At 44.9% G+C, this 16,975-nt stretch overlaps 1 protein-coding gene across 1 annotated transcript in view; it reads right to left on the bottom strand.

Annotated features, from left to right (window-relative positions):
- MARCHF11 (membrane associated ring-CH-type finger 11) overlaps positions 1-16,975 on the bottom strand; it is a 54,308-nt gene that overhangs the window by 23,197 nt on the left and 14,136 nt on the right. Inside the window, exon 3 of the mRNA XM_075921453.2 lies at positions 11,157-11,349. Coding sequence (XP_075777568.1) covers positions 11,157-11,349 — 193 coding nt within the window. The remainder of the gene's footprint in view (positions 1-11,156; positions 11,350-16,975) is intronic.

Here is a 16,975-nt window from a genome sequence, read left to right as displayed (position 1 = left end):
GACTATTCTATAGTCCCCGGGGGTGGAGCCAGCAGCAGTGTGGAGTGGCAGCGGTCCCTGTCTCGGGGGGACTGAGCTCTCTGAACCAGTGCAAGCTGGAATTGACCTGGGCTGCCTTTCTACCTGGTTCCTTAATACACTTTAAATGCAGAACTGCAGCTGGTGGTAGGTCCCAGACCCAGCATAAGCCAGGACTGAGCCAGGCTGCTGGCTAGCCTGCTAAAAAATTTACTGGTAAGAGGGTGCAGGGGGGAAATGTGCGTAGTAGATAGCAATGTTTCTGAAAGTGCTCCACGAAATCACTTGAGAAACACATTAACTGGTCATGCCAGTTTGTTTATTTAGTGGCGCTGCAGCCACAGAGCCTTGCGGCTCCCATTGGCTCCTTTTTGCTCTTTGCAGCCAAGCGAAGCAGTGCGCCTGGCCCACACCACTTCCCGCGACTCCTCTTGGCTGCAAAGGATGAAACGGAGCCAATGGGAGCCGTGAGGCTCTGTGGCTGTGGTGCCAGTAAATAAATAAACCGGGGTGGCCAGTTAATGTGTTTCTCAAAGTGGTTTCACGGAACACTTTCAGAAACACTGGTCATAGCATTATCCTATAAGCTTTTGCTTACTGGTTAATCGGTTAATCGACTACACTACTATATCCCTAATCCAAGCTCCCTGCGGACAGGGGCTGCTGCTGGAGTAGCCTCTGTCTGTGGCTGGCCTGGGCTCACCATGGATAGAGACTGCTCTGTGGGAAGTAGAGCAGCCTTTGTCTTAGGAGAGATTGGACAGCAAACTGGCAGCATCTAACCTCTAGAAGAAGAAGAAGGCCAACTCAGGTATCCCCCATTTATGTAGAGGTAAGTAACTGCTTTCAGGCTCTCTCCACAGGCACTGCGGTGGAGAATGCTTTGGCAAGGACCTCTCAGGGAAGAAATCAGAAGGGAACACCATCTGCCGGAAGACATGGGATGTGTAGTCCTCTGCGTAGCAGAGTGACCTAGACAGGTTAGAGGATCGGGCCACAAGAAATCTGATGAAGTTCAACAAGGACAAGTGTAGAGTCCTGCATTTTGGATGGAAGAATCCCAAGCATTGTTACAGGCTGGGGACTGAATGTCTAAGTAGCAGTTCAGCAGAAAAGGACCTGGGGATTACAGTGGATGAGAAGCGGGATATGAGTCAACAGTGTACCCTTGTAGCCAAGAAGGCTAATGACATATTGGGGTGCATTAGGAGGAGCATTGCCAGTAGATCCAGAGAAGTGATTATTTCCCTTTATTTGGCTCTGGTGAGGCCACATCTGGAGTACTGTGTCCAGTTCTGGGCCCCCCACTATAGAAAGAATGTGGACGCATTGGATAGGCTCCAATGACCAAAATGATTAGGGGGCTGGAGTGCATGACCTATGAGGAGAGACTGGGGAATTTGGGTTTGTTTAGTCTGCAGAAGAAAAGAGTGAGGGGGGATTTGATAACAGCCTGCAATTTCCCTGAAGGGAGGTTCCAAAGAGGATGGAGAGAGGCTGTTCACAGTAGTGACAGATGGCAGAACAAGGAGCAACGGTCTCAAGTTACAGTGGGATAGGTCTAGGTTTGATATTAGGAAAAACTATTTCACTAGGAGGTTAGTGAAGCACTGGAATGGCTTACCTAAGGGAAGTGGTGGAATCTCCATCCCTAGAGATTTCTGGGGGTATGTCTACATTACCCCGCTAGTTCGAACTAGCGGGGTAATGTATGCATACCGAACTTGCTAATGAAGCCCGGGATTTGAATTTCCCGGGCTTCATTATCATAAAGCCGGCGCCGCCATTTTTAAAAGCCGGCTAGTGCGAACTCCGTGCCGTGCGGCTACACGCGGCACGGGCTAGATAGTTCGAACTAGCTAGCTATTCCGAACTATCTGTACGCCTCGTGGAATGAGGTGTACAGATAGTTCGGAATAGCTAGCTAGTTCGAACTATCTAGCCCGTGCCGCGTGTAGCCGCGCGGCACGGGGTTCGCACTAGCCGGCTTTTAAAAATGGCGGCGCCGGCTTTATGCTAATGAAGCCCGGGAAATTCAAATCCTGGGCTTCATTAGCAAGTTCGGTATGCATACATTACCCCGCTAGTTCAAACTAGCGGGGTAGTGTAGACATACCCTAAGTCTTCACTTGATGAAGCCCTGGCTGGGTTGATGTAGTTGGGACTGGTCCTGCGTTGGGCAGGGAGCTGGACATGATGACCTCCTGAGGTCTCTTTCAGCTCTCTGATTCTGATTCTATAGACTCTGTCCACAGCAGCCCAGGCCTCCGCAGACAGAGACTGCTTTGCAACAGTCTCACCTCTTGCTCCTCCCTGTGAGCTGAGATCCCCGCAGACAGGGGCTGCTGCCACTCCAAAATGCTGCCTCTGTATCAGAGTGGCTGTTCAGGGTGGCAGGCAGTCAGTCTGCGCAAGGAGCTGTTTTTTTAATAGAAGCAGGAGCGTGTGGTAGAAGAAGGCTCTCCAGGCCTCCCTGGCTGCCAGCCCCACTCCTTGGCTGCTGACCCTACATCCCAGGGATTATAGAGTAGTCGAATAACCAATAAGAATTCATGCAGTTACTCGACTATTCAATTACGCAATTTCTAACATCCCTAGTAGTCTGCATCAGCAATACAGAGGCCATAGTGTGTGAGAAAGGTAGAGAATAGCATATACTTACTGGTTAGTATTTTTGCATAATTTCATGCTAGCAGGTAAGAATTAAACATTAAGATAAAAACTTTCTAATGTAATATAATTATAGTCCACTGAACTGTTGGAAACTTACATCTGTCACCAGATTGTCTTGTGGCTATTTTAGACCATTCAGAAACCTAAACAACACTTGTATTATAAGGCATTTAATGCAAATATTTTCAGTTAAAACAATTAATCAGATTAAAGTCCTTTATCCTATAGAAGTTACAGTAACAGACACCTCTAGTACACAGTCTGTTTGGAAATGCTAATAAATATTTTTAAAATGTGCACATGGTCTTGAATCCACATTTAAATTACAATAGGCTGCATAAAATTACTTGAAATTATATTGTACTTGAATGGTCTGAGCTGATCAGAAGTACAGGAATGCTGAACAATTACCCAGCCAGTTAATTAGTTATTTCTTAATTCTCAGACACAAGTTTAGTAAGAGGAGGTTACTCACCAGTGCAGTAACTGACATTCTTCAAAATGTGTCCCTGTGGATGCTCCACATGAGGTTGGTGCCCCACCATCGCTCCGAGGATTGGAGTCTTCAGAGAAATGTCTCTGGGGCTCTGCATGTGTGCACAGCTAGCCACACACTCCTAGCATGTGCAGGCATTGCACATGTATGAGCCTCCCTCTCTCCTCAGTTCATTACCTACCTCAGAGAGAGACCTACTGGAAAGGCCAGAGCTCCGAAGTAGAGTGGAGGAAGGGAGGGTAGTGGAGCACCCACAGGGACAATCATCTAGAGGAACATATGTTGCTGCAGGGGTAAATAACCTGCTCTTCGAGAGACAGATGTCCCAATGGGTGCTCCACATGAGATGACTACAAAGCTATATGGGTTTTAAGTAGGCAGGGACTTCTGATCTGGCATGAAAGCAGTGGAAAGGACTGCCTTAGGAAATCTGAGTTCTGATAAGGGTCTCTGAGTAAGCACACAGTGCTTTGCATCTGTGTCGTCTGATGTCCATGTAGCAGCCCTACAGATGTTTGTTATGGGAACCTTGCACAGAAATGCTATTGAGGCAGACATGGCTCTAGTAGAGTGTGCTTGTATGGTCATTGGAGGTTCGATGTCAGATAGAGTATAACAGAGTCCAATACATTCTGATATCCAGTGCAAAAGCCTTTGAGATGAGCTGGGCTGTCCCTTGTTATAGTTTGCTATGGCAATGAATAGACTTGGAGTGGATCTAAAGTGCTTAGTACAATGGAGGAAGAAGGAAAATACCCTACGTATTTTTGACACAAATGAGTTAGTATGTGGTTTGGGGAAAACTTGGATAGGTGAATCGTTTGGTTAATATGGAAGGATATCTTAGGGAGGAATCTGGGGTGTGCATAATGTCACTTTGTCCTTGAAAAAGGTAGTATAAGGAGGGTCTCCCATGAATGCAGCAATTTTACCTACTCATCTGACCAAGGTTATAACTAGAGAGAAAGGCTGTTTTCATAGATAAATGCAATAATGAACTGGTAGCCCTTGGTTTGAAAGGGGACCGTGTAAGTGCATTTAAGACCAGGTGCAGGTCCCAAGGCTCTACAGGTGGAATGACCTCTGGGTAGAGTGCTTGTAAACCTTTCAAGAATCTCCTAGTGAGGGGATGTGCAAATATTGAGGACTCATCTAACTTGAGATGAAAGGTTGTTATAGCAGCGGGATGGACCTTGATGGAAGTATTTACAAAGCCTGGTTCTTTAAGGTGCAACAAGTAGTCAAGGATAATGGGTAATGAGGCTGTGGATTGAGCGATCTGATGGTCCATACACCTTATGGTGAACCTCTTCCATTTTTGAGAGTATGTCTTGTATGTACTTTGAGCTCTGCTTTGTACCAAGGCGTGTTGCACCTGCTGTGAGCATTCTAGTTCCTGCTCAGAGAACCATCTAGGAGCCATGCTTTGAGATGTAGTACTTTCAGATTGGGGTGTCTGCTCTGAGTTCCTGGCAGAGAGAGATGGCCCACTGTGTGGGGCAAATATACTGGGTTTGTGTAGGACATCCTTACAAGGAATGGGAACCAAGGTTGACATGGCCATGCAGGGGCTATGAGAATCTTCATACTTTGTCTGTTCTTGCCTTGTGTGCAACTTTGTTCATTAGAGGTATGGGAGGGAAAGCATAGAGGAGATGGGACAACCAACAACATTGCCCATTTAACCTTTCCTCATACCTGTTCTGGAGCAAAAGAGATGGCACTTTATGTTTGAGTGGTGAAAAGATCAATGGTGGGATGACCCCACAGGTGAAAAATCCATAATAGCATGTCTGGGTTAATCTGCCACTTGTGATCGGTGGGAAGAACCCTGCTGAGTTCATTGGCCATTGTGTTGAGGTTGCCTGGAAGATGGAAAGCGGAAATTTTTATACCATGCCTTAGGCATCAGTTCGAAAGCATCATGGACTCCATATATTGGGCATGAGATCAAGCTCTACCCTGACGATTTATATAAAACATGGCCTCAATATTGTCAGTATATAGCCTTACATGGTTGTTGACAATAAAAGGGAGGAATCACTCACATGCATATCTTACTGCTTGGAGTTCCAGAACGTTGATGTGAAGATTTCTTTCTGTGTTGGACCATGGATCCTGAGCAGTGTGATGTTCCCCACCCCATGAGGGAAGCATCTGTTGTCATAGAAACTGATGGTTCTGGTGTGAGAAAAGGAACTCCCAAGCAAAAGTAAAGTGATTGTATTACTGTCAGAGGAAGCAACAGGGATTTTGACACATCTAAGGGTATGTCTAGACTGCATCCCTCTGTTGGCAGAGGGATGCAGATTAGGCAGGTTGACATTGCAAATGAGGCAGGGATTTAAATATCTCATGCCTAATTTGCATAAAAATGGCCATCACGTTTTGCTGACTCAGCACTTTGTCGGCAAAAAGTGGCAGTCTAGAGGGGGATCTGTCGAGAAAGAAAGACTTTTTCAACAGATCTTGTAAACCTCCTTGCAGGAGGCATAAGGGATCTGTCGAAAAAGTCTTTCTTTCTCGACAGATCCCCCTCTAGACTGCAGCTTTTTGCAGACAAAGTGCCGAGTCGGCAAAATGTGGCAGCCATTTTTATGCAAATTAGGCACTGGATATTTAAATCCCTGCCTCATTTGCAATGTCAACCTGCTTAATCTGCATCCCTCTGCCGACAGAGGGATGCAGTCTGGACATACCCAAAGCCAGCCTTGCATATACTTCATGTACAGGCGTGCATTGTTGACAAAAAAATTGCACGCGGCCATGTGGCCCAGGAGTTGCAGGCAGTGGTGAGCCATAACTTTGGGGGCAGACTGATAGGTTTGCATGATCTGCACTATCTGCTGGAAGTGCTCTGTTGGGAGTGAAGCAATGCCTTGGGTAGACTCTAGGTAGGCTCCTATGAAGTGTATTTTCTGTGTATTTTCTGTGAGAAGCAAGATTGATTTTGTTTTGTTTATTTGTAGACCAAGGGAATGGAAGATGTGCTTAATGATGGAAGTGCTGTGATGTGAGTTGAGTTCAGAGCACACTTTGAGGAGGCAGTCATCCAAGTAAAGAAATATAATGACATTCTGTTTCCTGAGGTATGCGGCAATTACAGCTAGGACTTGTGGAAACACCCTTGGGGCAGTGGAAAAGCCAAACAGTAGGACTTTTACTGGTAATGTTGGGTACCTAAAACAAATCAGATAAAATGTCTATGAGCTGGGTGAATAGAAACATAAAAGTATGCATCTTGTAAATCGAGGGACGAAAACCGGTCAGCTTGTTCCAACGCTGGTATAATGGTAGTGAGTGTCACCATCTTAAACCTCTATTTTCTTACAAATTTGTTCAATGCTCTTAAATCTAGAATGGGTCACCATCCTTCCGACTTCTTTTCTGTCAGAAAATAATGGGAATAAAAACCCTTCCCCATTAAGTGTTGGGGAACTGTCTCTATTGCACCTACATGTAAGAGGTGTTCCACCTCCTATGGAGAAGAGTCTCATGAGAGTGGTCTCTGAATAGGGATGGGGTAGGGAGATGGGAATAGACATGAAAGGAATGGTGTATCCATGTTTAATTATTTTAAGCACCCATCGATGTGATGTTATTTTATGCCAATTTTTATAGAATTGGAGAAGATGGAGCTGAAAGAGCTTGTGAGATGATGGTGGCATTGGAATAGGTGATATTCTTTCTCAACCCTTGATGTGTTGTTCAAATTTGATTGCTGGGTTGCTGCTTGTTATTGGAGGATGGGCATCATTGTTGGGATTTATTTTGATGACATTGTTAATGCTGCTGATCCTCTCTGGGATAGTTATGAGTATATTGAGGGTATTGTGGTCTGGGATAAGGGTGATACCTGAACAGTTCTCTCCCCGTATGTTCCTCTGCTACCATGGCTTTAAATAGTTGTTTCTTTGCCTCTGGGATGTCTGAAATAAAACAACTGAATCTAGAATAGTTCCTGTGATAGCATTTACTCACTAGTACTGCATAGTTTACTATGTGAAATTGGCACATGGAAGACATGTAAACTTTGCAATTGAGTAAATGCAACCTTTTGCTATCTCTATCTGGGGGTGTGTATCTAATGTGCTGCTGCTTATTTCTCTGATGAGCAGCCTCCACCACAAGTGATTTTGGAAAGTGAAGAGTGTGTGAAAAGAAATTCAGATCCCTTCGGTGGAACATATTTTTTGTCCACTCTTTTGCCCATGGGGGTAGCAGTGGTTGGTGTTTGCGAAAAGGCTTTAGAAGGCTCCATAATTGTTGGATTAATGGGCAACACTATCTTGGATGACGTGACTGACTAAAATGTTGGTAAATTCGTGTTGATTATTGGCTACCTCCTTCAGTGGGACGTTCAGTTCTGTGGAGATGCGCTTGAACAAATCCTGAAAATGAGAGAAGTCATCAGCAGTAGTTGGAGGAGAGGGCATGATGGCTTCATCCGGTGACAAGGATTCATTAGTATCTGGAGATGTATCAGGGGATGGATCAGTGTGAAGTCCTCAGCAGCTTGTTGACATTGTAGGGAAGGTGACTGTGGTGGAGGAGACTGTTGAGGCACAGTATGGAACTTCTTTGCATGATGGTATGTATGATGTGACTGCCAGGGTCTCCAATATTGCCAGTGTGAATAAGGCATTGGAGGGTGGCATCCAAGGGTTACCATACTATGGTGGTATGTCCCTGTATTTAGCGTATGGAAGTTGGGTTCTGGCAGAATAAACAGAGTGGTCTGTCACAGGCTAGTTGTGCAGGGAAAACACAACATCCACATCCTCATCCGAATCACTAGAGAATCTCTATGGAGAGAAAGTTGGTTGTGGTGCCAGAATACCTAGGGAGCAATCAGTGCCAAGAAAAGTCTAATTAAAGTGGATGATACCATTAGGTCTGCATGTTGTGGGAACTTTTGAGCAGGAGTTGACAGTGCTGTAGTTGGCTGCGCCAAGGCAGTTTGTGGTGCCATATGGGTTCTTGGTACCGAGTGCACCAGAGATGTTGTCGATGCCATTGTGGTACTAGCTGATGGCAAGGAGGTGGTAATTGGCACTGGGGTTGGGTGAGGTGCTGGCCCAATGAGGCAGGCAACTTGAACCCTGTAGCCTTGTTGAGGGATTTTACAGAACCCGCTCTCATTTCAGTGCCAGTTGCGCCAGATACACCCAATGCATCATAAGTGCTAAGGCGTGGAGGCGTTCCTGCTTTCAGCACATAGGAGCTGGTGAGCACCTTTTGGGTGCCGTAGCTTCATGAAGTAAAGAAGAAGCCTGCTTTTTCATGGGCTTTTTGTCTTTTCATGCATGTTGGTACTCAGAATTTTGGCCTGGGTCTGATGCCGAGTGTAGAGATTTTTCTAAAAGTATAAGCTTCAATCATAGGTCTCTGTCCCAGAGAGCACTAGATTTCAATGGATACATTGTGAGTGTCCGTCAGACAAAGGAATGGGGTTGTTGCAGAAGGATCAGCATTTAATTCCCAGTGAGCAGGGCATAATACTAACCATCTAACTATTTAACAAGAATGGAAAAATAGAGAAAGGTAGTGTTTTTTAACGATGAACTATTCACTACTAACTGTAAGCTAACTAATTAACAGGTAAAAACAGGGTTGAAAGGATTACTTATCTAAGAACGAGGAATGAAGTGAGGAACACTGCTGAACTCCTTCTCTAGCCAGAGAGAGTAGAAAAGGAATTGAAGGGGGATGGAAAAGGAACTGAAGGGGGGTGCACGCACAACGCCTGCGCACTAAGAACATGCAGCTAGAGGCATGCGCAGCCCCAGAGACACTGCTCTGAAGACTCCAATACCTGGTGCAGGAGCGGGACACCGACCTCATGTGGAGCAATCTATGGGGACATCTCTGGAAGAAGAACTTAAAGCTATTAAGTAACACAGTTTGTTAAAACAAAACCAAAAAACTCCCTCCTACACAAGGTAAAAGCTCTGTTATTTGGCACTCAATTAATCAGCATTTCTGATATCTCCCCATACAAATTTTCAATTTGGTAACCAGGACTAGTATACTGTCCAGCATGTTATGCAATTGCATATTCTGCGCTCTACTTTTATGCTAAAGAGACAGATGACAAGTAAGCAAGCTAAAATCAGGGAATACATATATTTTTGATGATTTCGGTGTACACCATGTGCTGTCAATAGTGATATGTTGTGTCATAAGATAATCTAATGTTTGGAAAACTTTTCCTGTATACACCTAAGTGCTTCAAGAAAGCAACTACACTGCAGTGCACTGCTACTAATGGATTGGTGAGTATGTGTACACTATTGTATATTTCATGCATTGTATTGTATTCTAATTCTTTGAAAATTTGTATTCCATCGGTAAATTATAGCTCTCAGATAATCAGATCACTCAATTCAACAAAACCCTCCATTCCCCCAATAAGCTGGGTACCCGAGCTTTGACTGTAGTAAGATTGTTACCATTAATTAAAAGTCAATGTTCAAGTAAGGAAACTATAGTTAGAAAAATGTATATAGAGATTTTAATGAATGTATTAGTATTAATTATAAGACTGTAATTATATGCATATATTTAGATATCCAAGACCACTGGCAGATTCCCAAGTACTGTATCACTACTGTGCATTGTTTTAAATCTAGATATGAAAATTCATATTGGACATTCCGGTGACTATTTTATAACTCTTAGCAATCCTTTCTTAGAATTGAATTTTCTCATTAGAACATCCACGATACTATTCCATTGATACATTTAGCTCTATAGATGCATACCCTAATGTATTTTAACTGTCTATAGATACTAAGCAATATATTTTGAACTGATTAGAGTTTGATTTCTGTTACAAATAAAACCAATGAATAAATTCAATTAATACAACTAGTTTCAAATAACTATGTTATCAACAGAAATGTATGATAACGTGTACATAGTATAATAGGAGGCACTGTGTTCTCATGCAGAGCAGAACACTGAGAATCTGGAATTCTAAGTTCTCCCCCTCACTTTGTCATTATCTTACTATGGGCACAAGTCACCACCCTTTCCCTGAGTTTCCCGATATATAAAACTGAGTTAACAGCAATACTTGCAAAACACCTGAGACTTTTAAAATTAAAAGCATTATACTTTTCATCATGTTATTAATATAAATATTTGAGTTCAAATTATTATGCCTGTCTTGCTCTTAGAGAGACTAAAATCCCTATTTTTATTTGAGTATAAACTTCTTTCACATTCAGCTCATAGTTGCTTTATTAACTATTTAAAAGATTTTATTTAAACATTTTGGGATCAATTAATTAAAGGAAGTACAAACATGTATGCACACAAAACCCAAAAGCTTTCAGAAAGTTACATCTTACCCTTTAAAGTGATGGAATCATATACCAGTTGAGCTCTGCTTTCAAAGTATAATACATTAAAATGCTTAGCACTTATACAGTGTTTTTGGTCTGTTTAGGATATCAGCAGAACTCTTGAATGAGTTTTTTCATTTCACAATAGGAGTGCACCCTATTAGGTATACTTTCTTTCTAAGATTGTGATTTACAGAACTCTGTTCAGTGTAGTCCTAGATACGTAGTTCTAAAAGAAAATCTGCCAGGACCTGTTCTATCCTTGATGGAAATATCTAGTTCTGATTAGCAACAAAGAAAGATTTGGGAGAACAGAAAGATTTGAGAGAACATTAGTCCCTTTCATCAAATCTTTGTTATAATTTCACCAATTGATCCTCCCCTTTAAATGTCAAAGTAGGCAAAGTTGATTGTGACTCCAGGAATTTAACATTTAGGGAAAGTGATTTGAACAGTCTGAGGGCTACATTTGTGTTTGGTTCCCCTCTCATGGTGTCTCTACTTTTATGAAAGTCAAGTGTTTGTTTAATATGCTAGCTAAGAATACAGAAGCAGAGAAAGTTTGATCCATAGTTATACTTTTAAATCATAGTCTGTGCTGTTTAATATTTTGAGCTTACCTATGCACACTAGATCCATAAAACCATACATTCCATAGCAGATTTGAAAAAGGATGTCCTTTCTTTGCCATACTGCATAGGGGCTGAAGGCTGACCAGAGAAGCCAAGTCACACTTGCTACTAAGAACAGAGATCCTAGGATTACAGCAATCATCTGCACTTTCTCAACCAGTGTTATAGTAATGCTTTGCCACTAGAAGAGAAACAAAGTAGTGTAAGATAAAATGTTATTTTTGCAAACTTTACATTCAACTCCTGTTTTCTCCTGAAACTAGAAATCATTTACATATTCATATAAATCAACATTGCTAATATTCTTGACACCACAGTTTATGCAGGAAAGAGACTAGTAGTATAGAAACTGGTTATGTTAAGGTTTATTTTAATGTCATCCGTATCATCATCTAGAAATGTACTTTAGAAGATTTACATTTATTTCGATCCTACTATGAATACATAGGACAAAAATATTCAACCTCAGAAAATCCAGCTTGCCTTTTGCATTTATGTCACAAGTACCATCAAGACACTATGGGAAGGACAATATCAAAACCTCATGAAAAAGACCAACAAAAGACTTTGTAGTTTCATATTAGTTTTATACAGAATAGAAATCAAAGTAAGTTTCCTTCAACTAAGGTACTGTACATATACAATACAATTTACCAGTATTTAAAATCTGTAGAACTATATTTGGATCTTATTAGGGTTATGTATTCAATTGAAAAACCATTTCATACTTCTCAGCTACAGCCATAGAGTGCTTTTAACAATTTTCTATTCTATAACGCTATCAGTAACCAACATTTCTGTTCTTCTCTTCACATTTACCAAAGTGAGTCAGAACCAGAATAATTGTGTTTTTGCTAAATATTAGAAATCAAAACAACACTCTCAAATGTAATAAAAATTATTTTTGTGAGTCACATAATTGTTCAGAATAAATATAATTTTTCAAACATATTTAGAAAAAATTAGTCATAAATTGATAAACAGAAAAACCTTCCCAGTACAATTTTGGCAAGTTTAAGGTTCCTTTGTAAATAAAGGTATGGTCATATGAACTTGTCTTTCATTTTTCTTTTTGTTATGTTTAAAAGAAAATGAATTACATGTTTTAAGTTTTCTTTGATATCATCATTAAAGGTTTTAACTTTGGAAGGAAGAGGAAATGCAAATGTTTGGTTTGGGACAAATATTACAGGACTCTAATCCTCCTCCTGAATTACTGAGGGACTTCGTCAAGGGTTCCCATTTGGATTAAGAATGACATTCATAACTGGGAAAGGGGAAACAACTGCTTTTTATAAACAAGTGGTAATTTACCAACATCATTTGATAATTGGCCATCTTCATTTCCAGGATGTCTGGTACTTATTTATCTACTCTTTGATGTTGAAAGCAGAAATGTAAGGATGAGATACAAATCCTTGGACAGGTCTTAGTTCCCGAGATGCCAGAATTTCTGCCAGTGGACATGCGCAATATCACCGAAAGTCCTAATACTGCTAAAATGCTCAGCATTCCAGCTCAGGTCTAATCCCTGCTAATTCACAAATTAGATATATCTGTAGGATCTGATCTGGTTGCCATACTCTTAGCATGCCAAAGAAAGGCGGAGTAAAGAGAGAGCAAGTCCCATTATCTACAGGCAGGAGAGCTGGGGCAGGCCAGGGCTGCCATGCCTCAGCCTGGCCTTCTCTAGTGTCCAGGGGAGAACCAGGGCTGCCTACCCCCAGAGAGGGGGGTTGGTGAGTGTAGCAAGCAGGGGGCACAGCCCCATTGTATATGTATATGTATACAGGTTACATCTCTAAAATCTGAGATTCTCTGGTCTGGCAACATCTGTGGTCCAGCATGACCATGGATGTTCTAGGATCAGAAATTCCTGGTGCAATGCAGGGAGATGGGGGCAGGAGTCAGTGGGCAGCTTAGGTGGACTGCGAGGGAGCCCCGGGAGTCAATGTATGGCTCAGTTGCACAGTGGAGGGGCAGCTAGGAGTGAGCACTCAGCTAAATTGGGCTGTGAAGGGGGGCAGGAGCTGGTGCACAGCTCATCTGGGCTGCAGGGGAGAAGGATGGGCAGGGAGCCAGCAAGTGGCTCAGCTGGGCTGTGGTGAGGGGGGTTGCCAAGAGCTGGTGCACAGATTAGCTGCACTGGGGAGTTGCCAGGAGTTGGCACATGGCTCAGCTGAGCTGCAGGGGAAGCTAGGAAGCCCATGGGGCAGGGAGAGTGGTAGGGGGCCTAAAATAATGTCCCCTGGTCTAGAAAAATCCTTCATCCGGGACCAATCAGGTCCTGAGGGTGCCAGACCAGGGCGGTCCAACCTGTACAAGAGTTGCTATATCGTCTCAGCTGAATGACTCATCTAACCGTGTCATGACAATGGCCCATACCTAGCCTTCAGAGAGAGTGTGCTAAACAGGGCAGTTGGAGTGATCCATCCCTGTCTTCCCCTTTCAGCTTTTGGCAATCAAAGGTTTAGTGTTGCAGTGAACATGGGGTTACATCTCTAACCATCTTGACAAACAGCCATTGATGGAACTATCCGTTCTTTTCCAAGTGTCCTTTAAACAGGAATGCACAGAAATTTTTTTACAAGTTTCTCAGTTGTCACAACAGGTACTGAATAGACAGAAGAAAAGAAGCAAAACACCAAAACCATGTTGTAAAACTCTCGGTCTTTACTCAGGACATACAACTTGAATCCCCGAGAAATATTCTGGCCCTGATTCTTCTGAGTTATCGCTTTTTAAATCAGGAGTGGTATTTCTGAAGTAAGTGCAATTAATCTGGTATGAAACAAGTGTAAAAGTGAGCTTCATTATCACTGTCTTTTGCTCTGTAGGGACACCTTACCATATCTGGCACACTCTTACCATTCTTTAAATGTGTCAATAAAATAGTGAACAAAAGAGAAGCAGTTGACATATATTTGATCTTTCAACAAGCCTTTGAAAAGTATTTCACATGAAATCTCTGAGGTGAGAGAAAAAATACTTCCATGGATCAGACATTGGCTAAGACAAAAATGAAGGATTAGAATAAACAGTCAATTTTCTTCCTGGCAAAAGATTAATAATAGTACGTCTCAAGATTTCATACAAAGCTAAGTGGTATTCCATATATATATTATCTAGAGGTGAGCAGTAAAGTGGTACATTTTTCAGGGGACAGCAAGTATTTCCTCAGGACTGGAAAAGACTAAATAAACTTGGAGGGACTTAAGCAAGCTAGATGAATGGAAGATGAACTCCAATGTTGACACATGCAAAATAATCCACCTGGGAAAGAATAACTTAATCTACTCAGGGTATGTCTACACTACAGCGCTATTTCGAATTAATTTATTTAAAATTAGTTAATTCAAAATAAGCTAATTCAAAATAACGCATCTAGACACAAAAACTAATTCGAAATAGCATTTTTCTAATTTGAAATAGAGTGTCCACATTGAGTAGACCCTGAATCGAAGATAAGGCTGGCTGGAACCAGTGATAGCAGGGCATCAGGGCTGGACTTAGTGTGTGGGGCTGCTGCCTCAGGCTATCCGAGGTCTGTGCTTAAGGGGATCCGACCCCCCATCCTGGACAGTTCTCAGGTTTCTCTGCTTGCTGGTCTACCTCGCTGAGGGACAGCAAAGCATTTGTGTCTCGGAGTGCTCTGCTTACCCTCACTCAGGACACCACGGCACTCTGCAACATGGAACCAGACCTGCCCCATGGGACTCTGCTGCGTCTCATGGACACATTGCCAGTGGCCTGGCTGCACTGGCTGCCATCCGAGAGGACCATCATGGGGATGTCAAAGTCCAGGGGGTCTGAGGGGGAGCTTCCACCCTGAGGAGCACTAACAGTCTGCCCCACTGTGGGCTTGTGCCCCATTCCTCCCTCTCGTCCTTCCACTTACCCTTCCCTAGCCCCCCCTTCCTGATGTCAAATAAAAGACACGTATTTTCAAAAATATAAACTGTCTTTATTTAACACAACTGGGGTGGGGGAATGAAACTCTGGGGAGACAGGGGAAAGGAGGCGGGAGAGGTCAGGAGAGAGCGAGGGAAGGGGGGAAACTGGGAGGAGGGATCTGGAAGGGGGAAACAAGAGGAAGAAGGGGGAGGGGAAGCTCAGCACTCGGGGTGGGGGGTCTCACCAGGCCAACCGTCTCCCAGCACAGCGAGGGAGGGGGCCTTGGCTTCCCCGGGGGGATGGAGAGCAGGGTGCGGAGGTTGATGTGGGGGGTGTGGACATTGAAGAGGAGGGTGTGGAGGTTGTGGAGGAAGAGGTGGGAAGGGGGGCAAGAGTGGGAGGAGGAACAGTAGTTGGGGAGGCAGCAGGCGCAGGACCAGCATGTGCTGCAGCAGGGCCTGCAGGTTTGCGTTCATTGTTTGGTCCTCAGCAAGCTGCTCCCGGAGCAGCTGCAGGTCTTCCAGCATCCAGGCCTGGATGGCGTGGTGCCGGGCTCGCAGGGCCCCCAAGGGCTGGTCCCTGTACTCCTGCCGTGTGCTGGTGGTCCAGAGAAGGCCATGGGTGCAGGAGCATGTCCCGGGCAGGGTGATGCACCCTGCACAAGCACCTGGTGCAGCTGTAGAGAAAGAAGAGAAGTGGTCAGTTCTCCCTGGGGACACAGTGGATGATGCCCAGTTCCCCTCCCCCCACCCAACGTGAGGGCGACCGTACCCTGCACCATCAGAGCTGCTGTGCTTGCACAGAGGCAATGGTCAGGATGTCTGGCTGTCCCCGGGACTGGGAGCTTCCCCAAGACTGCACCCATGACCCTGTGCTGTGTATAGTGTGGCTGGGGTCGGGGGGGGGGGGGGGGAGATGTCCCCTGCCTCTGTGTAGAGGGGGCGTGTGAAGGGAGAGCGTCCTGCTGGGTCCTGCCCCGGGGTCGGGAGCGTGTCAGGTCTCTTCATACATGCATGTGCCTATGGGGCCACGGCCCCTGGGTGTCATGTAGCTGGAGCAACCTGCCCGAAGGTGGCATGGCACATGTTCGCACATGCACAGGTGGCATTGTGATCTGTGGGAGGCATGGCCGACACGCGTGGTCCCTGGTGTCCCTCTCCGCCTCCCCCCTGGGTAGGGGACAGTGGTGGCACTTACCTGGTATGGCCTCCTGGACGACCCTGCCGACTCGGTGCCAGAACAGCTGGCGGTGGCCCCTCTGGTGTGCCCGGGTGAGGGCCCTCCGGTCCCAGCCCGCTGCCTCCCGGGCTGGCGCAGATAGCCCTGCCCCCCAGGAGTCGGTCGAGAGTGGGGAAGTGGTGGCAGGTGTTAGACGCTGCTGCAGCACCGCCCCTGGTGGTCCTGGCATATGCCTACCGCAGCTCTTTCACCTTCAGGCGCACCTGCACTTGGGTGCGCCTGTGGCCTTTCCTGGCCATGGTGGCCGCTAAGCGGCCGTAAATGGCCGCGTTCCTCCGGCTAGTATGGAGATCATGGACGTTGAGGGCCTCCCTCCAAACCTCAATGTGGTCCATGGTCTCCACACTAGTCCATGAGGGTGTGCGCTGTCGATGGCCCCTGGCTGGCCCCTGGGGGACTGGCCGGGGGAGAGCTGGCTTGCACTGGCTGCCTGGCTCATCCTGGGGCCACTGAGTCAGGGGCAGAGATTGCTGGCAGGCCTGGCTCTGGCAAGTGCCGTCTGGCCAGAGTCTACCCCTTTAAGAGCCCCCGGGCTGGGGGAGAGGAGAGGAGTTTTCCTAGTTTGGCCCAGAGTGTCCACCAGGGGGAACTGGGAAGGGCTGGAGGCCCCCTAATTTGAAATAAGTGTCTACACAGCACTTATTTTGAATTAGCTAGTTCGAATTAGGTGTTAT

Source organism: Pelodiscus sinensis, chromosome 2 (assembly GCF_052426305.1).
Source record: "Pelodiscus sinensis isolate ZL-2025 chromosome 2, ASM5242630v1, whole genome shotgun sequence".
NCBI lineage: Eukaryota > Metazoa > Chordata > Testudines > Trionychidae > Pelodiscus > Pelodiscus sinensis.
The sequence above is the reverse complement of the archived record's forward strand: the minus strand, read 5'-3'. Positions and strand labels throughout refer to the sequence as shown.